Source organism: Tinamus guttatus, unplaced genomic scaffold (genome assembly GCF_059628265.1).
Source record: "Tinamus guttatus ecotype Peru unplaced genomic scaffold, ASM5962826v1 Tinamus_guttatus_pri_ptg000546l, whole genome shotgun sequence".
Lineage (NCBI taxonomy): Eukaryota > Metazoa > Chordata > Aves > Tinamiformes > Tinamidae > Tinamus > Tinamus guttatus.
In genome coordinates, this window is record NW_028289080.1 from 1,649,407 (window position 1) to 1,671,850 (window position 22,444).

Here is a 22,444-nt window from a genome sequence, read left to right on the forward strand (position 1 = left end):
TGTCCTTTGGGACACCAAGTCAGGCAAAGGTAAAAAGAAGTGCCAAGTGCTCAGCTCATATGGAGGGGGCTCCTGAGCTTTTCAAAACTCAAGTTTCAGAACTTTTGAGTGCAAAAGCTTGGACGCCTCATCTTGAATTTCCTTCAGCCTGCACACGAGAGCAGCGGTGAACTTGGATCCCCATAGAACATGCTTTATCCTGTGTTTTTCTCCTATTTTCTTTTCTCTTGCTTTACTCGCCCCTTTGGTCCTGCTCTCAGAGCAGTGCCTGCATCTGCTCAGTCTTTCCGTGGCTTCACATTTTTCATCAGGGAGGAGGAAGGGAGCCATGAACGAAGCCCTCCGCCTCCCACCAGGCAGTCAGCTGTTTACAGGAATTTCTTCTCCTCTCTTTTGCTGCCAGACAAGCAGCATTCACAGCTCCATCACATTTTGCTCTGCAAGGAATAGCCCGGTAGGGGTGTTTTAGCGGCTAGTGCAGAGCTTAAAATTGCCACATGACACAACATAATGGCAGAATGTGCACGAAAAAAAATGACTCAGGACACTTAAGAGCCATGAGTGCAGAGGCCACAGTGATCCACACGCTTGTTAATGGCCTCTGGCAGGCTATAAAGCAAAGGTCACGTCAGCCTGGGCTAAACCGTGGGCGCAGCTGCTTTGATAGAAAAGGACGTCCTGAAATATCACAAAACTCTGGGTGTGCCCGGGAGGGATGGGTGAGAGGGGGAAGGTGCAAGCAGGTCTCAGCTCGGCCCTGGACAGAGCCGACTCTTGGGCTGCCTGTGAGAGGCCCATGCCCATGTGGAGGCCCACGGTGGAGGTGGGGGGTACTTGGGATTGCAGGGGGGCTGTTTTCCAATCACTAATCCCAGCTTTTCTGCTTCCCTTGCAGCTGCCCGTCTTGTGAGGCAACATGAGTCTCAAGGGATCTCTCAGCAGCAACCCTGGCTCGTCAAAGTAAGGACCTCCCTGGCTCCCTTTGGCTTGGGTTGATGTTCGGGGTTGGCTCTCAGGGGTCCTCGCTTGTCCCCCAAGTCCCCAGTGTTCATCTGGTCTAACCTGAGCGCCTCACAGCCGCTTCCCTAATGAGCTGGATCCCTCTGCCTCCCTCCTGGTGGTCCTCCATCTCCAGAGAACATAGGGTGCACCTATGAGCAGCATGAGTACCACCCGTCCTCTGGGGGCCATCACCACAGTGCAGAAAGGAGCCACTTGCCACCCACTGAGTCACTGCGCCGTGCAAGGCAACCTGACCACAGGGCCCGAAACCCAGAGATGCCACTTTGATCTTCCCCCGCCTGGCCTGAGCCAGAGAAAACACCATTATCTCCTGGCTGTGCCCTCCTACGCGCAAGTTAAGCACGGACAGGGTGGGGTGGGATAGCTTTGCCAGGGAGGTAATTCGTGCTTCTAGGCCTGCCATCCCACAACACAGGTATCCTACATACGATTAAGTGCTTCCATATCCTGAGACGTTCTGTATCTGAGCGTCTGCCTTCAAGGAGTAGGTTTCAGCTCCTTGAGCTGTGTAGGAGCAAGACTAGGAGCATGTACCTTAATCTAGGCTGCCTTGGGTTTAGATGGACTCAAGTATTATGTGGAGAGGTCTCCATTTATGGCTCACTGTGAGCCACTGTCCTTAAAACAGCCCCTTTGGAAGCTCTGCTCTTCCAGGGGATGCTGCAAGTAAAGGTTAAGTCTAGTGAGGATGGGCCCGGGTGGGCTGCCCTGTCTCCTGTTTCCATCTCTTGGGTTTGGGGACATGCAGCCCATGTCTGGTCCTCCAAGGGAGAGCTGCAAGGATTCAATGCTGACATCAGCAGGTGCCACCAAGGGATCACAAGATGTAGGAAGGAAAGAGTCACAGGGAATGACTCAGTAGAAAATAAAATTCATGACCTCACTTTCTCCTCCTGCTCTCCCTTGTAACTGGATCAGCCAGACACACCTGAACCACATTTGTTTGTAGTCCAGTCTTGCTAAAAAGCACCATGGGATCCATCCCTGACCCCTCCTGCCTACTAGTGAGCTTTTCTACATATCTGGCTTTTATCCCCATAAAAAGCCCATTATTTCTCAGCTCAGGCAGATGGACGAACTCCTCTCCTTCCTCTTTGCAGACGTCTTTCCCATTTTTGAAGCCTATCCCAGCAGTTCCCCCATCTTCCAAGCCAAGAGCTTGAGTTGGGTGACGATCAGAGAGCCCATACATCCATCACCTTGGGCAAGAGGGCTGTGTTGCTTTTAGATCAGGGTTTCCAAAAGGCAAATAAAGGTTGCTATGCCATTGAGTAAGAAGCAAGAACTGGTTACATCTTCTCAAAAAAAAAAAAAAAAAAAAAAAAAGAAAGAAAGAAAGAAAAAAAAAAAGAGCTTCAGATGAGTGGGATGAGAAGCTCTTCAGATAAGAAGCTCTTTAGCAGCTCAGCAGGAGTGGACAATTGGGTGGATGCAAAGCTAACCTTCTCCAGACCTGGTGGGACAGACCAGCTTTCCCCCACCATTTTTCAACGTCCAAAAAGCCATAGTCACATTTCATGCTATCGCAGTAGCATATGAGTTGCATTGTAAAGGCAGATGTTAAAAGGAACAAGGACTGACGGTTTATTTGTACCTTCTTTTTCTCTTTTTTTTTCACAGTGGCAGCATGGGCAAAGCGGATGGAGCCGCCAAGCTGAGCGCAAAGGACCTTTATGGTAAGTTGTGCCCACAGCCACGTTGGGCTGTTGGTGGAATTCGCCAAGTCGGTACTGCCAGGGAAGAAGTAGTTGATGGGAAATTCAAGGAACAGTCTGTGCTTATTGGACATATCAATGTCTTCTCACTTATCTGTAACGGCCCTTTCAGGCTATACCAGTGTGCAGCATCTAGGCAAGCTGCTCATCTGTTCCAGCAATAGGTAGTTTTTCACACTCTTCTCTAGTTACAGCTGTGTAACAAAGCCCAGCTCCACCCAGGCAAAATTCCTGCACACATCTAGGATTTCCTACTGCAAAGACACCTCCTGCTGCAGCCGTTTAGGGAATTTTAGGCACTACCACCCAATCAAAGCCATGTGGACCTGGGCTTTGGTACTGAACAGATAACCTGGCAGGGGAGCAAAAATGTCTCCAGCCTCTTCACTGCCGTCTCCTGTGCTTGCCACAGGCACAGCTGTGATTTTGGGACAAGCCCCTGCTGAGCACTGTTTCCTCGGGCTGCCCAGATCCTCTCCTGTTATGTTAGCAAGATAACCCGATAAAGGGCCTGACAAAAGCAAGATTGTCCTCAGCAGGTTAATGATTATACTCTCTAACTACCCAGTGAGCCATGGAAACTCTGGTGCCCTTTGGCTCTTTGGAAGTAGAGGGAATCTGTAGGATCGCTGCTTTTACAGAGCTTGATCTTCAGCTTGGCTAAACCATCAGGGCTGCAGGAGAGCCAATGAATGACTCCATGAGAAGCAGTAGAGAATGCTTAGGTATTGAGAACAGCTAATCCTGATCTTTGCAGCTCTCTTAGTGTGTCCCAGGTGAAGACCTGGCCCATGGGGTGTGCAGGCATGGGCTGAACAAGCAGGAGGGCAGGTGAGAAGTCCTCTCCCTCAGTCGGCAGGGAGAGAAGAGAATAGGGGTTTTGTCTGGGCAAATGCTAGAAGCTTTTAAGGCACCTGAGTCTGCAAACTCTATGAGCAGAGCTCTTTCCTTACCTTAGACTACAAGCCTACAGTGGTATTTCCTAATTTCCCCACGCCTGGGGTAGGTATGTAAACCAGCAAAGAGGAAGGCTGGGCTCTTCCTTCATGTCTTTTCTTCCGGGCAGAAAAATCATTTCGTTAAATCTTTCAAGAACTGTCAGTATGCCTGGTTTGGCCTTTCATGAGGTGCAAAAAGCCTGCAAGAGCCCCTTGTTGGAGAGCTTAGACTTACAAGAAATCTCCCTTTGCTGGTGCAAGATGGTGCATGGCGCTTCGCATTTGTCCCCTGATAGCGACGTGGCTGCTCAGTGTTCTTGCCTAGAAGTGTGTCCTCATAGGGTGGCCTGGAACAGTGTCCCCCCAGTGACCTATTTTGCCTTGGGAGAAATGGGTCCTGGTGGGCAGGCAGGCGGTGCATTTAGCGGATAAAACATTAAACCAAGTAATTGTTGACCTAGATTAGCTGCAAATAAATGATATATGGGAATAAGGATAGCAGAGAAATCTGGCATTACTGGCCAAGGCTATTTGTGGCCTCATTTCTATAGGATGGGCTAGCAAAAGGAAAAGGATAAAAAATTGCTTTAAAAACAAACACAGTTTCTCAAAGAAGTCAATATCAACACCAATTATTTTTTTCACGGGCAAATTTCACTGGGGACCAGACCTCTCCCATTAGAGCGCTCACTTATGGTTTTCTGGAATTTGAACTATGGGTCAGATCATGCAGAAGGATAAAACAGCATTTGCTCCTCTGGTAAAATCAGGCCCTGCCTCTGAAGTGGGATCACCTACAGCTGAGCTGGCCTTGATAATGTGATTAAAATGCTGCTAAGGCACATTTGAAGCTTACAAGAAGGCAGCATTAAAGACAACATAGGTGAGAGCCAACAGAGTAGAATCCAGTGCCATATAAGAGCGTTGTGATTGGACTGGAGCAGAGCAACAGCTTCAGGTTGTACACCTCAAAAAAGAAACCCAGGTGGTTGGCAGGGGTTTATGCTGGGGTGAATCTGTCTCTGTGGGGTGCAAGAACATAGCAATGAACCTGTAGCACACGTCCTAGTTGCTGCAGCATGTACTTCCATGTGTGGTGCAGCCTCACAGCTTATGGGTGGAGAAGGTGGCTGCTCTGGCGTCACACTTGGAATTTCCTTGATCTCTGTTGGAAATGCCTTGATCTTCAGGCACATAGCATAGCACCATTGTGGTGAAAAAGAAGGGTACAGATTCCATAGTCATCAAGGAGACCTTCAGAGAAATGAGCTTAAAGCCCTCATATATGGAACTATCATTTATTAAACTCAGATATCCTGAGTTTTTGGTCAGAGTTGGGCACATTTTCTAGGTGCCCAGCTGTCCGTTGAAAATGCTTTGGTGGCTGCAGGATGTCCCCCTGCCCTTCTTCCTCGGTCCCTTTACGGTTTGATTCACTGTCTGAGGGTCTCCCCAGCAATATGGGGCTGTGCCCAGAGCACCCACGTGGAAGCAGGTTGATCCCAGTTCTGAATTATCAGAGTGTGAACCTGCTGGTATGGACAAGTTGGTTGCCCTAAGGTTCCCATGAGACTTCTTTGTTTGGAGCTTGATTTTTTCCACCAGTAGGACTCAAAAAGACATTACAAGACATTAAATGCCTCTCTGCTGCCTGTCGTGCCAGGGGCTGACTCAACTCCCTTCTTTGGGAATATTTGAAACACACCTGGATGTGATCCTGTGCAACGTGCTCCAGGTGATGCTGTTTGAGCAGGGGGGTTGGACTAGATGATCTCTGAACATCCCTTCCAACCCCAACCATTCTGTGATTTTGTGAAAACTTCCATACATGTTTATCCTTATCTCATTCATGGATGGGCTAAGCAAAACCAGGAAAAACAGCAGAGCAAAACTAAGCAGGAGTTAATAAAAGACTAGGCGCTGGATTTGCTAGGACAGTCCTACATTTTTGCATCGCTGGATAGTCAAAATGTATTGGCTATATCTAAACTAGTGCGGGTGCATATGTATATAGGTGCAGACATATCTTTGTCCACCTATTTGTTTCAGCTACGGACTGTATATGACCAGCATCCTCCTCAGATTAAGGTAGTAAGGCAGGAGCAAGAGCAAGTGGACGGTGCCTCCTCCGCGTGCGGGCACAGAGGGGGAAGTGCCGTCCCCAACTATCCTCTGGGGAATTTTCTGGCTGTCATGAGAGCAGGATATTTATCCTTCCCACCTGTAATGAAACGATATTGCACTCGCTCAGCTCCGTGTTCTGGAAGAGTCCGTGGCTGCTCGCAGGGAGAGCGCCCCGGCTCTGTGGGCAGCAGGGAGAATGGCTGGCACCTATCGTGTTGCCACCTTGCTCAATGCACAGCAACCGAATGAGCAAATGTTAATGCAAACCATAAATAAATAAAGCTCCTTCTCCGCTTACTGGCTTCTGTTCTGAACCTAGATGAAAGGCTATGGGGGGGAAGCCATTGTGTCCCTGGCAGAAGCCAGGAGCAAGGCTAGGAAGGAAGGTTTTGCCCAGTGCCTTCTGCAGCAGCTTCCACTAGCCTCTTCTGTAGCCACAACTTGGTGGACTTCTCAGCAAGCTAGTCCTTTCCCTAGTGAAGGATGTGTCACTGTGACCATGAGGAGATGCATGCAGTCAAAGGGAGTTCAATGAATGTAGTGGGTTTCACATGGGGTTGGAAGAAGGGAAGGGCTCTGCAGGGGTGTTTGGAGCAGCCTGTTCCTGTTCTTCTGCCACATCTGTCCCTGTACTGCTCCAGCACCTGCCAGCACCTTGCCAAGGGTCATGCCTGACCCACTGTTCGGGTGTCTTTACTTGTCACACGCGAGACGGAGAGGTGTCACTTCAGATGCTGGGACACGCACAGCAGGAAGAGGCCAAGAGTGGTTGGGTAGGTGCGCCTGGTTGGGCTCCGTGGCACAAGGGTGGCATGGTGGGACATGCGGAGGACAGTGCTCATCTAGAGGCAAACTGTTGAGCTACAACCCATTGATTCCAACCTGCCCGGCTTCCTGCTTGATACACTTGTCTCTGGGGAAAGACTGAAATTCCCTGGGAGGCAAAAGGTTGGAAAATGGATTTCACTGCCGGCAGCATTAGAAACAGGGAGTTGAAAATCAGCAGCCTGCAAGGCCTGGTCGCCTGACCCTGCGTGCCCCTCGTAACCCAAGAAACGCTCTGGAGCTGTAACCGGAGCCGGGGCTCTAGCACAAAGACAGCAGTCATTCCCACCGGCCTGGCGTGGCCAGGGACAGGTATCATCTGCCCGGGGAGATGTGGAGCGGGGCCCCGGCTGGGGCCTTCATCCCCTGGTCATGTAAGGAGGCCTCTGATATGAGACTTGGTCTCATCTCAGGTCCTCAGACTGTGTACATGGTCCCCAGACTGTAATTCCTTGGCCTCTGCTCTCCCACAGCCTCACAAACTTGCAGATAACTTGAAACAGGGCCTTGGGATTGTTTTTGTGGGAGAACTATTATGGACAAGGTGCAGGGACAAGAATCGGAGGTCAACAGCTAGAAGAAACCATTCAAGAATTAAATTTATCTTTCCTAACCTTGGAGAACATCAAACAGAGAGCAGTATGGATGAGCACAAAATCCTTCTCATGCATCTTCTGATGCCCAGAGCCTTGGACTTACTTGTGCCAACTCAAGAATGGCCCCGAGACTAGAAAGACAGAAAAAAATTGACTTGAGACGGCCTTTCTTTTCATAAAGCTGCACTGCGAACACGCATTTTCTGTTGACAGCTTGGCGTGATGCTCAACAAAAGGAGCGTTAATTAATGGTTCTTGCCTGCCCCAAACATGCTTGTTAATTATTTCAGCCGAAGCCCCACGTGGCAGGCACAGTGGTAGCTCAGTGGTGCTGCTTCTTTCTCACAGTCCTCTAGGCCTTCCTCACAGGCCGTTGTACGTGGACTTGGGCGCTGCGTGGACTGTCCATGGAAGCCTGACTGTTTGGCTTGGCCCAGAGTTACATTCATCTCTAGCAGCACATGCTCCCCCGGCCTAACGACAGAGCTTTCTGCTGTTTAGTCACAGGGACATTTTCTTAAATGAAAGGTTGTTGAATAAATAGGCCTAAATACTCCGGGAACAAAAGCTGCATTATTTAATACTGGAAAACGCCCCCACCACCACCACCAAAAACTGAACTTTTTCTTATGAACTTTTTTTGGTTCTCCAGTAAAGCCAATTCCTCAGTTCTTTATATAAATCAAGTTCCCGCAGATACTAAATACTAGCATCTTCTCGTCAAAAAGTATTCTGGAGTTCAAAAATACTGCAAGGGGCCATGAGAAACTCAGAATTTTTTTTTTGTTGTTGTTTTTTCTTGGTGAAAAATAATTTGTCATCCAAATGGGGTTATAAAGGAAAAGGGAGTATCTCGTCTATGAGCGTTTTCTCAATAGTCTGATTATCTGAGTAGCCCCTGGGTTGGTGCCCAGTGGACAGGGAGCTACTGTCCATGTTGCTTTACGTTCCCGCATTCCTTGGCAAGCGGGATACAACCACGCAGTGTTACTCCATGTACACAGTCCTTGCACAACCCGGGAGGTGGGTCAGGTTTTTATTTGCTCTCCTGGAGTGGGTTGTGTCTCCAGCTAATAAAAAAGGAATGTGAGCACTTGGATTTGAGCTAGTGGCAAATATTAAGGGTTCTGAGGAGGAATTTGGCCTCATGACATCTGCTAAGGGCTGCCGACATGCTATCAGCTCAGCTACTGACCCAAACTCAGCGAGAGCCTGTCCATTCATTTCAAGAACTTCCAGGTCATGCACTAAAGCCCCACCAAAGAGTGATAGCCGTGCCATGCCCAGATTCCCGGCAAACTTTATGGACAATTTCTGAAAAGGGCCAAGAAAAATGTGCCGTGTTTGGAAACCAGGGAAACCAAGGAGCCTGGTGCTTCGAAAGAAGCTGCAGAGATGCTTCTAAACCGAAGCATGGGCAGCCGTTGAGATGCATCTGGGGGTGTGCACCAAATGGTGCACACAGTAGGCGCAACACAGCACCCATGCAAGCAACATTGTTCCAATCTCTTGCGTTTTTTTTTTTTTTCTTCCCTGAGGTAGTCTTGCACTGTGGAGGAGAGTGGGGCAATGGGTGGCAGAGGGCAGTGCATCCCACGACTCTTCCCCAGCACCGAGGCTCTGATAGCCGGTCCTGGAAACTCCCGAGCAAGGAAAGCTCTGCAACAGCCCGAGCAAAGTGCAGACCTGCAAACCAGGAGCTCAGGTGCAGCAGGTCTGTGCAGTGCCAGGAAGCACGTCACAGAATCACAGAATGGTTAAGATTGGAAGGGACCTCTGGAGATCATCTAGTCCAACCCCCTTGCTCCAGCAGGGACACCTAGAGCACGGGGCACAGGGTGGCATCCAGGCAGGTTTGGAAGATCTCCAGAGAAGGAGCCTCCACAGCCTCTCTGGGCAGCCTGTCCCAGGGCTCTGTCACCCTCACAGTAAAGAAGTTCTTCCTCACATGGAGGTGGAACTGCCTGGGTTTCAACTTGTACCCATTACCCCTTGTCCTATCACCACGACTGAGAAGTGTCTGGCCTCATCCTCCCTACATTCTCCCCTCAGGTACTTGTACATGTTGGTCACACCTCTTCTCAATCTTGTCTTCTCCAGGCTAAACAGGCCCAGCTCACTTAGTCTGTCCTTATAAGATAGATGCTTCAGTCCCTTAATCATCTTCGTGGCCCTGCGCTGGACCTTCTCTAGACGCTCCACGTCCCTCTTGTCATGGGGAGCCCAGAACTGCCCCCAACACTCCAGGTGCTGCCTCACCAGAGCTGAGCAGAGGGGCAGGATCCCCTCCCTCGCCCCGCTGGCAACGCTCCTGATGCAGCCAGGAGCCCATTGGCCTTCTTGTCCACAAGGGCACATTGCTGGCTCATGGTTAACTTGTCGTCAACCAGGACTCCCAAATCCCTCTTCATGAAGCTGCTTTCCAGCAGGTCAACCCCTAATCTGTACTGGTGCCTGGGGTTATTCCTCCCCAGGTGCAGGACCATGCACTTGTCCTTGTTGAACCTCATGAGGTTCTTCTCTGCCTGACTCTCCAGCCTGTCTAGGTCCCTCTGAATGGTCTGAATAGGTCCTCTGAATAGGTCCTTGACTAACCCTGCAAAGCCTGGAGCATCCTCCTACCCCATAGAGACACAAAGACCTGTGAGGTTGGCAAAGCTCTGCTACCACAGAGAGGTGACCCGATTGCCAGATGAGATCTGGCCTAGTGCTCAGATCCTGGGAATGGATGTTTTTTCATAAGTCTGCTTTGTAGCTCAGGCCCAGAAAATCTGGCATCCAGAGGCATTTGCTGCTTTGTTTCTCCTTCAAAGAGCTGTGTCCTGACCTGTTGGTTTGGCACAAGAACCCGCTCCCACTACACTGGCAGGTTACTATAAAGAGTGTGTGCACTAATATAGAATAATGTAGATAATACAGAAAATTGACAAGCTCCAGAAGGCAGCAGTTGGGGCTTCCCCTATGTTGTTCTAATGGACATGGAGGCCAGAAAGGGCTCTAGTGGGATACAAGGAATCTGGGGGAGGTCCTTGACATGGTTTTGTCAGTCAGATAAACATAATCCTGCATTTCACCTGCATTTGGGTTGTGGGCAGGGTTTGAGCCTGCAGTTCTTAGAACATCATGGCTTTGCCAGAAGTTTAGTCGTGTTTTAACAGCAAGATGAGAACATGTCAGAGACGTGGAGAACCGCTTGAGATGTGTGGCCATACAGGCACACAAAGCCTGACAAAAGCACAACGAGGCTGATGTCAAGCAGAAGCTGCTCATTTTTCAAGCCATTTCATGACTGTTTTGGTCCTGATTCATGACTGAGATGGGACAGGCTCCTCTCGTGCTCCTACTCAATTTGTCCCTGAAGCTCAGCCCGAATGGCAAGCTAGGGTCTTTCTTTGTAAAATAACCCTGAGAGGGCTGGATCCCACAGAGGTTGTGCAGATATATTCAGAGCAAAGGCACTACCGGGGTGTTATGGATATACCATGTCATGGGCCCTGCTAGGCTGTTATTATTCTTAGGTTCATTACAGACCGCTTCACATACTCCTTGTCTATCCCCCACATTTTCTACTGTGTCTTCTGCCCAGCAACAGCAAAACACAAACATGGGAGTGAGTATCCTATGCGAGAAAACTTCCTAATTAATCAGAGGAGGAGGTGCACAGAGGGGATCTCGAGGCCTTTGCAACTCTGGTATAACTGGCTGCATTCGTCAGAGGCACCGGTTCTCACTACGACTTTGGCCCCCTAGAACAAGAGCATAACTGAGTTTTGTTTAGAGCAGCCAAAGGAATGCAAACGGAAAGGAAAAAGATGCTATCTGGGGACTGAGCGCTGGGATCCTGCCTGGAAGTGGTTCACAAGCCCCCAGGCTGCTCAGTCTAGCACCCTCGGCATCCGAATTCCCCCCAAACTCCAAGAAAAGAAAAGGAAAGAAAACTCTGTCACCCATTAACAGCCTGGGGAAAGCAGAGCCACACATTAAAGGTCACAAGCTCAGTCCTGCACTTCCTTACACCATTACAAGCCCCAGTCAACTTCAGCAGAGTGACTTCAGCCCTAAACTGGTTGCCAGAGGGCAGAATTTATCCCGCTAGCTGCTATCTTGTGCACACACTCTGCCAGGGTGAAGGGAGTGTTTACAGCCACGTCCTAACTCCCTGGAAAAAAAAAAGGAAAAAAAAAAAAACAACAAAAACAGGGCGTTGCATGAAAATGGGGAGAAAACTTGGCACTGAAAGATGTGTTTTGGCTTCCTGCACCAAACTGATAACCACATCTCTCCAGGATGTGAATTGATCCTTCTTTTTTCCTCTCAATTATTATTGTCTTTTATTCTTTCTACTCCCTAGCATAAAGCCAAACAAGACATTTTTCCCTTCCAGACAGAAATTTAGCCTGCTATTGTGAAAGTTCAGCTCCACATACAGCTTTCAGCCCCGGGTAGAATTTACCTTGTGACTTTTACAGTGGTCTGAACTTGTTCTGTTTCCTCCTGTGGCCACTGATACCAGGGGGAAACATCATTTCCCCAGTGCTCTTTATCCATAAGATATTGGTGACAGATTACATTCTTCAGAGAATGGCTTTGCTGTTTCTCTCACACTTCTGCATACCTGGAAAGAAGAAAGCCAAATGGGCAGGAAGGGACTGAACAACTCAGCTGAACTCAGTTACAAAATTCCTTTTTTCCCTTGAAAGGGGTGTCCTAGGGCTTATTGGCTCTACTCCTCCGAGGCAAGAAAGACCATTTCCCCTAAGAGATCTAGTTCTACACATGTCACTGCACTTTCATCCTTCAAACTCTTTTGGTTAATCCACGCTGGTCAAACCTGGAGCATTTGGCTTCAGCGGCAGAGTGACGGCGCCCTGGCATGACCGTCTCTTGCTCTTGAGCAGCAGATCAAACCAGCCACTCCACCCCGACCACGGTCCCTGCACCACGAGTTTGATTTTCTACCTGGCACCCAAAGCGAGGGACAGAGCTCTATTGTTGTCCCTGCCTCTTTGGCTATGTTGACAGACCGAAGGGAAAGAAAAAAAGTCTAGTAGTGGTCACTGTGTGGGATGGTGCCAGCTTTTATCACCTTCAGGTGTTTGCTGTACCCATGCCAGGGCCCGGCAGCAATCCCGCCTTTGCAATCCAGCCCGTATTCCATCCCGATGGCCTTCCACAGCCTCCCAAGACGCTGATAACTGACTTAAACAGCACTGCAGTGGCATGGTAAAACTCACAGGAGTGAGTTTTGTGGGGAAAAGTGACTTAGTCCGGGGTTCTCTGTGGGGTGTTTTATGGTGTTTTAGGGACCTGAACCAGAGTTCAGCCCGGCTGTATCCTGGCTTCCCGCTGTGCTCTGTGCTCTGGCAGCGGCTGCCACCCGATCACAGGACAGTCACCTTGATATTCCTGCAGCTCCACTTATCACAGGGGGATTACAGACACTCTCTACCTGCCGGGGCCGCGGTGTAGATGAGATAACAGGTTACAGCGCTTGGGTTTTCTCCATTGCGCGGTGCCGTGGAAATGCGAAGAGCGAGAGGTGTCGGGTGAAGCAGGAGGGAAATTAGCTAATGCTGCTAACGCGCCAGCGCTCATCCATATGGAGCGAAGCAGAGAGAGGACGGAGCTGTGCAGGAGGGCGGCGAAGGTGCCCTGTCTGCTGAAGGCTTTTCCCAAGAAGGGAGTTTACCTGCTTAACATAAAGGATCCCATTTTATCGTCTTGCTTTAAAGGAAACAGCCACCACCCCCCTCCTTTTTTTTTTTTTTTTAAAGCATCCACACTTCTCAGCTAGACATGACTTGAGATTGGCTGCCATAGTGATTTGCAGGCTGAACCCTTAAAACTGCTTCTGGATTTAAATAAAAACTAAGCACTAGGCAAGAAGGAGACTTTGGTTATTTGGCCCCTAGCTGTCCCCAGAAAGCCCTGATGCCTTCAGGCAGCTCGGCTACTTCTGAGGGTGCTGATGGGGAGACAGAAAAGGGAGAGATTTCAATGGGGGGCCAGGTAGAAGCCGATGAGATGGAAAAGATCTCAAGGAAAAGAATAAGCAGACATCCTAAAGAAAGGCACAGGAAAGAGAATATGCAGAAACACTCCCTTCCTTGGCCTGGGCAGCTTCTGGGACGTCACTTGAATGGCATCCTGAGACCAAAAAAAAAGGCACATTGTTCTACTTCCGTGACTCTTAAAAATAATGCAGAATTGGAGAATTTCTCCATTCTCAAGGAGAAACAACAAATGGGTCTGGGAACCTCTGCATTTTCTCTCCTCCTTCCTTTATTTCATTTGTTGCTGTTAGGTTTGTGAAGGAGAGAGCTGGAGAAGCAATGGACCAGTTGTGGATTTGTTATAGGGGCATGAAGCTGTGTGCAGGGCTGCTGACCTTGCAGTGAGGGGAGGAAGAGGAGGAGCGCGGTCATAACGCTCCCTCCTGCCATCCTGCCTCCCCGCTTGGCCTCCCCTTCCTTGGGCACTACCAGCTCCCAGCACTCAACGCCCTTCCCGTCAGAGCTGGAGACATCTGCTTGCCCTAATGTAAGAAACCTTGTGTTTGCAGACTGACCACGCTGGCCTTTTTCCACTCCCTTTTAAAAAAGGAAAGGAGGGAATGTCTTAAAATCCAGAACTCGCCTCCACCCCACACAGACGCGGTGTTCTCGTTTCCATCAGTGTCCTCTATTTACATGCGCAAAGCTCGGGGAGGAAATTGAGGTTAGTGAGAGAGAAAGAAGTTACTCACATTAGACACCCATCCCCACGGACACGCGGTGCCACGTGCCCTTCTCTTCCAGACCTTGCCCCACATTGCAAATAGGGCAGACTGCAAATAAAACCCAGCAAACAGAAAATGCCACCGACTTTAATGGGAGTCTTAAGGTGACAAGTGGCCGTGCTGATATATTGATTAATCCACTTAAGGTCGCTCTGGAAGCTACTGCTTAGGCTGGAAGCTGTGCTGGCTCCCTGAGCTCTTTCCCCACAAAACTGTCTTCCCTCCGCCTCTGCTTCAGCACTTGCAGTGTAAAAGACACTGGCTCAGAGACTTGCACTCTTAGTTAATGTTTCTGCCAGCATGTCCAGCAATAAATCATTTCCTCCTGCGAACAGCAGCCCCTTGGGTGCTACCAGGAATTAGCCCTTGAGGTGAAGCGTGTAGCTCTGCTTTGGGTCAGAGGCACAAAGTGCAAAGTACACAGGCATCCTGCCGAGCAAGAGCTTCTTCTCAGGCTTAAAAAGAAAAGTTGTCAGCAATTGGCTTCCACCAACCCTTCCTGGGCTTGCTGGGAGCTGCCATGTCCCTTTTCATGCCTCCAAGCCCCCTTTTTATATGGCAAGGATGCTCTGTCACCGGAGGAGCACCCGGAGAGGCATGTTTTGAAAACCTGGCTATGCTGGCAAAGGAGGTGAGGTGAAAATCCCTAGCAAAACCACTGGAAAGCTTGGGCCCGTGCTAGTTCTGGAGGGACACCTGCTGGCAGTGCTTGAAGAGCCCCAGGCAGACTCGGAAACGTGCTTAGTCCTCCATGGTAGCTTGCCTAATAAAGCCTAATCAAAACAAAAGTATGAGAGCGATGAAAAAACGATGCATGGGAAAAAGATTCATACTAAAGCGGCAGAATCAAAACCAAAAACCTGCTGTGAATCCGCACGCGACCCGAGCCCTGAACCCACTTTCACCACCTCTCATGCCCGAGCAGCATCTCGTGACCTGAGCTCAGATCGGGGACAGTTCACTGGGGCCGGCGCTTAGAAACTCCGCAAGGAAACATTGAGAAGACCCAGCAGCCCCTGAGTAATTTCCACTTGTTTAACTAAAACCAGTTCTTAGCCGCCCTCCCAGCCAGCTCTCTCATTTCAGAAACCCCAAATTCCCACGTGGCGTGAGCTAAATCGATGTAAGCTGAAATAAGAGCGCTCCCAGGGGCTGTTTCCAAATCCTACCTATTTTTATACAGGCACCTGTACACCCAGGCACGTAGCCGCATGCTAGACGCAGGGGCACATGCGCAGATGAGGAACAAAAAGTGACTTATTTGAAGAAATCCTGTCCATTAGCACCAAGGAAGCAGGTGCCTCAGTCTAATTCCCGACAACCTTCCAATAAAGATCGGTAGCAGATTCAAGGTGGCCCCTCTTCCCTTTGCACATAACCTGCAGGCAGATGGCTTGAGCAGCAGCTATTTAGGTGAGCAGTGAAGGCAAAGAGGCCTCATAAATAAGCTAAGCCCCAAACTGGTGCTTTTCTGGACTTTTTTTCTGCTCTTGTAATAGCAGAAACCTTCTCGCTGCAACCTGCACTCCTCTGGCAGCAGAAAAACAGAAATGCAAGACACAAACAGGGGGACAGCCCCAACCACCACTCAAGCTCCTTCCACTCTTTGAACTGAGCCTATTTACTCAGAAGCGAAACAATTTACAATAAAAGGATTTGGGGATTATTTTTTCTCAATCAAAACGTGACATGCTCTTAAAAATATGAACAAAAAAAACCATTTTGGGAAGTTCTGCATGAGCGCTGCACCACTTCACCAAAAGATCTTTTAAGAAAAAAGAAACTGTCCATTGGCTGCGTTACTGACTGAGTTTATATCAGAATATCCATTTTTTAGGTACTAATTTCTTTAATGTGAAATTGGTTAAATGAGAGCACATGGTCCACATTTGAAAAAAAGGCAAAAAATAGAGAAGCCGGCATCCTGGAGAAGGCACTAAAGAGGCCTTTGAAGCAATCCACAAACACGCTAGGAATAACATATACTTCTTTAAAACACAAGCAACCCTAACATTTGCTGTGGAATTCCCTTGGCTATACACAGGCTATATTCAGCTTTAGAAAGGTGAAAAATATTTTCTACATTTTCTAAGCAAACCAGGGATCACAGGATGTCCTCTGCTTTAAGGACGATGCTTGGAGTTCATTCAATCCCAAATCACTCTGAGACTGGTACTTATTCCTCTCCTATTGCCTCAAAGTTTTTTGCAAGAAATCACTGGATATGTGCCAATTAAATAAGGGGTAAATTCCTATAGGACTGTATTCAATAGCCTCATGAAAATCCAATTATTTTTTCCCAATTGTTCCTTACTGCTGCTTGCCAGTAAGACCTGCGGGAAGTAATAAAGTTTCATTGCCTCATAATAATCTTGTTCAAGAAACTCAAGTTCTGGCCATCTGGCCTTGATCCCTACAATGCTTCTGGTTTTGACTCTGCAGCCCAATATTGCACCCTGCCAGAAACTGCAAGAAAACAAGCTAAAAGAGGAGCCAGAAAGCTTTATTTATTTATTTATTTCCTGGAGGACAATTTAAAAATGCAGTTACAACCAAGTTAGTGGGTAGCAGTTGGATTTTCTTTTCTATACACAGATCCCAGCTCCATGCCAGACTTCTCAAGATGTTCCTCACATTGCTAGCCCTCTTTTAAGAGCTTTTTGTTTATTATTTTGTGTGACTTTCCTTTGGATTAGCTTTAATTTCCTCCACAAATGGTGCTGACCTCCAGGAATCAGATTTTCAGCAGCATTAAGGACAAGACACCTACTTTGCAAATCCGTGTGCCAAAGGTTATAATGTTCTGTTATTCCCAACAGTCCAGCTGAAGCAGGAAGCTCAGAGATCCCAAGACAGTAGTGCCCTGTCATGAAAGCTGTAATTCTTAGCTCCCAATTTTGCTACTAAACACAAGGCTTGTTTTCTTCTTCTTTTTTTTTTTGTAGAACAAAGGAAGAAATACTCCAATTCCAACATCATTATGCACGAGACTTCACAGTACCATGTCCAGGTGAGTCAGCAATGAAACTTTATGGGACTGAGCAGAGACTCACATTAATGATAGAGGCTGGTAAGGTTTCGTTTTCCTGGAACTTCATTAGGTCAAAGATCGGTAAGAACCTTCTTATCTTAAGCAAGTGTCACTCTCCACACCGGGGGGAAAAACAAACAGCAAAGCGGCTTGAAAGTTTCATTTCTCCTGCAGGAATGTGGGATTCAGTCCTTGCTGAATAATCAAGACTCAGCAAACTAAGGGAGTAGAGAATGAGGATAAAAAGATGTTAAAAAGACAAAGACAGTTCTCCCCATCACAGTTAGAAACATGCCTGTCCAAAGCCATTTACCACTGAGGCCTAGACGAGATGAAAAAGATGAGAATCCCGGAAGGACAGTGCTCCGTGAGGTCCATATTTTAACAAATAGAGCTTTCTGTTCTCTGCTTTATGGCCCCAACTGAGCAAAAGGTTTAAGTACACATTTAACTTTGAAGTAGGAAAGCCTCAGCTGCTTAAAAATGAAATGTAGGTTTTAACACACGCTTGTTTGGAGAGAGGCTCTGGTTTCCATCTGATAGACTAACTGGATGACCAGCCACCACTGCTGGCCCAAGGACATGCCTTCCATGGCAGGCAAATGGCTCTCAACAAAGAGGCTACTGCACCACGCTGCCCTTGCCTTGGAAACCAACTATGGCCATTTGCTAAAAGGACAGAGACCCCTTTTTCTTTTTGTGGTCTCTCTTTTATTTCAACTACAAGCTGGACACCCTGGCTTTGTTTCAAGTTGTCATGAAGAAGTGAGCTCTACCTAATGAAGTCCCTTGTGGAGGCAGAGAGGGGACTTTAAACAGCGACATGGACACGAGTCCTTCATTAATCATGGCATATGACATTCATTTGTGAGTCTCTGCCTTGATCTTTGACCAAGGCAAACAGGATTTCAGCGGCAGGCAGTGAAGCAGGGGGAGGCTTTCTCATAAAAGGCATTTTACACCCTCAAAGTAATCTATAAGCTGATCAAAGTGCAGGGAGTCATTGCCTTTTCTTAGAAGACTTACTATATTTGAAGCTCCTTCTGTGGATGAAAAGGGTTTTTAATGACATAAAGTGAATGTCCTCCCTCTACCAGGATCTAAGCAAAACAGAAAGTAAAACATTTCTAATAAATCTGAGCTGGACCCGTAGCTTTACCCTCCATGAAAATTAACTGATGTAACAGTAAATAACATAGGAATTTATGAAGACTGTAAACCCAGCAGTAAAATCATAGAGCTGATAAGAATGCTGGTCATCAGGTATAAAGCAATCCAGATCATTGCTCGGAAAGCAGAGGATTTGTCACCTCTGCACAGATAATATTGACTTTGCGAATACCTTTCATGCCACATTTTATAGTTACAGTAACACATACCTGAGCTGTTGATATTCGATTGCAAGACCGACGCCAGCTTTCGGTATACCTGCGCAAATAGCTGCCAGGAGATTTTAGATACTGCCTCACCCAATACCTTCTTCGCTTTATGAACACAGAATTGGGTCTTCACTTCAAATCTGCAGTGTTTGAGCTTCTTTCCTGCTCTATCTGGTCCCAGACCTCTCTCATCTACTCATTAATTACTCAACTACCATCTTAACACCAAAGCAGTCATCATAGATTCTCTCCCTTCCTAATTCCTACCATCCAAGCCCCATCACAGTCCCCCAGGGGATCCTCTCCTGGGACACCAGACTTGACTGGGATGTTGCAGTCTTTGACCACAGCATTTAAAGAGAGCCTCTCCCTTTACAACCACCTCTTCTGGAAACAGCCATGACATCGGGTCTTGCTTGTAGGTCCCTGAGTCCATCCAAGGCTCAGGTGCCTGATTCTGAAGGTGCTTTCCCTCAAGTCTGTCTACCCATAAGAGACATCATGTGCTAAGTCAGTCCTCTAAGAAAAAGCCCGTCTTTCTTTCTTTCTTTCTTTTTTTTTTTTAATCTATATCTGGAACAGTGGGGGCTGATCCCAACACAGCAGCACCATAGCAAAGAGTTGGTACCAGAAAGAAAAGGTCTTCCTGACCTATCCCAGAGATCATACCCACCTGACCGTTCCCTCAGGGTTTGATCCCAGGGGTAGGCCATGAGGAGAAGGGATCAGAGGGAGAAAAGCCAGGCAAAACTCACCCCTGTACAAGCCAGCAAAGCACCCCTCCAAATGTTGTATCCCAATTTGTTGCTTGTTTTAAAGGCACAGGTAGAGACCTGCAGTACCCAGGTCCCGCTGCCAGCAGACACCCTGCAGCTCCGTGGCTCTTCCCCGCTGCGAGTGCAGCTTCTTCCCACCCTCTCACCAGCAGCAGCAGGATCTGGAGATGAGAGGGGAGAGAAACACACGATGGGGTGTCAGGAGCAGCCTTGGAGGACGCAGCACTTGGCTACAACACATGCTTGTCCTTTCCAAACTGCTTCCTGTCCAGCATTCGCCTCCCTTGGAGCCCCGGGAGCAGCTGCAGGTGCAACTGGATTGCCCCAATCCTCCCTAAATACGATTAGGCTACACACAAGGTCTGGATCAGTGGGTGCTTCAGGACACAGATAGAGCAGGGCTGTGACAACAGGCAAGTGCCATCCTGTCCGGCACGTTACTGCCTTGTTGGGTCTGCTCCCAACCCCAGTGCACCCATCACCCACTGGAGGACAGGACAGAAACCAGCTTGGGCATGGAAAGAGCCCTAAACTGGGCTTATGGGACAGGCAATGGGAGGCCTGAAAAGCAACTCCGGGCAGTAAACCTGGCCAAGCTCCCACTTGGAGCCCACCTCAGCCTAGAGGAGTGACGTTTGCCCATGGTTTGTGTGAGTTCTTTGCCCAGGACAAATTTCACACAGGGAGATCTGCTACATGAAGCAACTACAAGCGCTTCTAAGCTCGGGGGGTTAAGCTTAAATAGCGTGTCTGAATTTCCAACGCAGTTTAAAAAACCCCGGGGCCCAACCTGTGTGTACAAAGCACTTGAAAACACACACGGCTGGATGGGAGCCAGCGCTGCTAGAATTGACATAGGATGAGATAAATATGCAAGTGGTGAAACTCGTTATGAAAACCCTTGTGTGTTATGAAACCCTAATCTTTCACCACCATGGACAGACCAGTACGGACTGGTAGGAACAACCAGAATGGAAACCTTCGGCAGGGATTCCTTCATGCCCATGGTACAAAAAACAGACAAAAAATAATCCAAACTTTTGTACACATGCCAACAAAGCTTTTTTACTTGTTTTCTCTTCCTTTCCTCCCAAACTCCAGCACTTAGCCACCTTCATCATGGACAAGAGCGAATCCATAGTGACGGTGGACGATGCCATTCGAAAACTCATGCTGCTTAATTCCAAAGAGAAGATCTGGACGCAGGAGATGCTGCTGCAAGTGAACGACAAGTCCATCCGCCTGCTGGACTGCGAGTCGCAGGTATGTGGGGGGCTCCAGGGAAAGTTCCCTGCAGGCTGTTGTGTTTGGTGCTTGCCCTTCCTATTCTCCTTGGGATGGCAATTCCTCACTACCAAACTCCACTCCTGGGTGTGCAGAGGCTGGCTCATTTAAACTTAAATGCAGGCAGCTGTGGGCTGGTTCATTCATGGATCCAGAACACGGATGCTACGCAGATGGATGATGCCTTGAGCTGTGCTACAGGTCGCCAGTAGAACGCCTTTCCGTGGGAGTCATGAAGAAGGTCTGTGGAGACCTGCATATAGCAAGAGCAAGAGAGAGCACGACCCGTTACTCGCAGTGTAGCAGCCCGCAGAAGCTCTGCACAGCCTGCGCTTTAGCAGTGGGAAACCAAAAAATACTAGTGCAAAGGCAGCGTCAGGGAGTCAGTGGGAGGACAAGTCCTAGCACTGCTGTTAGCCCCAAAGCATCTTCCCAGTGCCCTGTTAGGACATGTGACAAGTGCAGTTGAAGCACAGTACGTGATGGCAAACACTGAGCTCAGCTGGTTGCAACCTCACGCTGAGCCCATGTTCAGGATGCAGAGGAGGGCAAGGGTTTACCTCCGTTTGCCACCCACGGCTCCCCTATTTCTCCGGGGTCCCCAGCACACCCTCTCTGCAACTCAACATCTCTGAAGAGCCCAGCAAGTCAATGCTGAGAAGCACAAGCTCTGTCCGGTCTCTCCTCCAGCAGGGATCCCAGGACCTCATGCACAGGACCGTTCGCTGCCAGGTTAATAGAGCTCTCCACTGCCCGACCCCATCTGCTTTCTTTTCCAGGAGGAGCTGGAGGAATTCCCTCTGCCAACAGTCCAGCACTGCCAGACGGTGCTGAATCAGATGCGCTATCCCTCCATCCTGCTCCTGGTGTGCCAGGATTCGGAGCAGCACAAACCGGACATTCACTTCTTCAACTGCGACGAGGTGGAGGTGAGCACAGCACCTCCTGGCCGAGGGGGTGACATGGGATGTGGGGTGCTGGGGCCTGCAGGCAGGAACCCTTCTGCACCGCTGGGCCGTGCGAGTGTGCAGGAATGCTGACTGCACGGATGGAGGGATATGCCGGCATGCAGGGATATGCCATATTCCTGGGAGCTCCTTTCTAGGCCACCTTTCCTGCCTGTGGCACCAGGGCTCTCACCAGCACATGCATGCCAACATCACAGCACCTCATCCCACCGCAACATGTGCATGCAACGTGGTGGCAGAGCAAAAATGCCCCCTGGCTCCCAGCTCTCTGCCAGCCATTTCTTCCCTTGCCCGCTTGGAGCTGCCAACGCTTTCCAAAGTAAACCCTGTCCCTTAGTAAAACCTCTCTATTTTGTCTCTGAGGCGGAGATGGTTCATGAGGACATAGAGAGCGCCCTGGCAGACCACAAGCATGGAAAGAAGATACGGCCACAGACGCTCAAGTAAGTACCGCATTGGCTGCAGGATGTAGCTGGGCGTAGGAAGTCCCGTGTTCACACCTCCTGCAGAGAAAACTCAGTGTAGAGGCAGCCACGCCAGCCCCAGGCCTCCCGTGGGTCCAGGTACCACATAAGATTTTAGCCAATCTCAGCTCAGGGTTTAAAGCTGTGCGAGAGAGAGATCTGATGTCATGAAAGTCTCATATACCCTTTCGGGCAGTTTTGCCTTAAGGAAGTTGGAAAACAAGCCCTTCCTCTCTTGCCTCGTTGCTGCAACAGAACCCAGGTTCAAATTCCCCATCAAATAAATATTTGCAATATTTAATTGCTGCAAATGAGACTCTTCCCATAACGGCCATCTTCATGAGGACATGGATATAAAGCTCACTTAGACCTGCTAGCTGAGTCCCATGGCAATTTACAGTGCACCTGAATTTTGGCATTTTTTTTCCCATGCTTGAAACATGCCTTGTGTCATGTGCCTGAGAATGGAGCCTCATTCTGCCGTGAGCCGCCCCTCGGGGATTTTACACTCTGAAACCAAACGCTCTGCAGGAATGCTTCTAC

At 48.8% G+C, this 22,444-nt stretch overlaps 1 protein-coding gene across 1 annotated transcript in view; it reads left to right on the forward strand.

Annotated features, from left to right (window-relative positions):
- Positions 1 to 894: 894 nt before the first annotated feature.
- EPS8L2 (EPS8 signaling adaptor L2) overlaps positions 895 to 22,444 on the forward strand; it is a 36,496-nt gene continuing 14,946 nt past the window's right edge. Inside the window, exons 1-6 of the mRNA XM_010227506.2 lie at positions 895 to 960; positions 2,644 to 2,699; positions 16,945 to 17,009; positions 20,287 to 20,448; positions 21,249 to 21,398; positions 21,801 to 21,880. Of these exons, the coding sequence (XP_010225808.1) occupies positions 917 to 960; positions 2,644 to 2,699; positions 16,945 to 17,009; positions 20,287 to 20,448; positions 21,249 to 21,398; positions 21,801 to 21,880 (557 nt within the window). The 5' untranslated portion in view covers positions 895 to 916. The remainder of the gene's footprint in view (positions 961 to 2,643; positions 2,700 to 16,944; positions 17,010 to 20,286; positions 20,449 to 21,248; positions 21,399 to 21,800; positions 21,881 to 22,444) is intronic.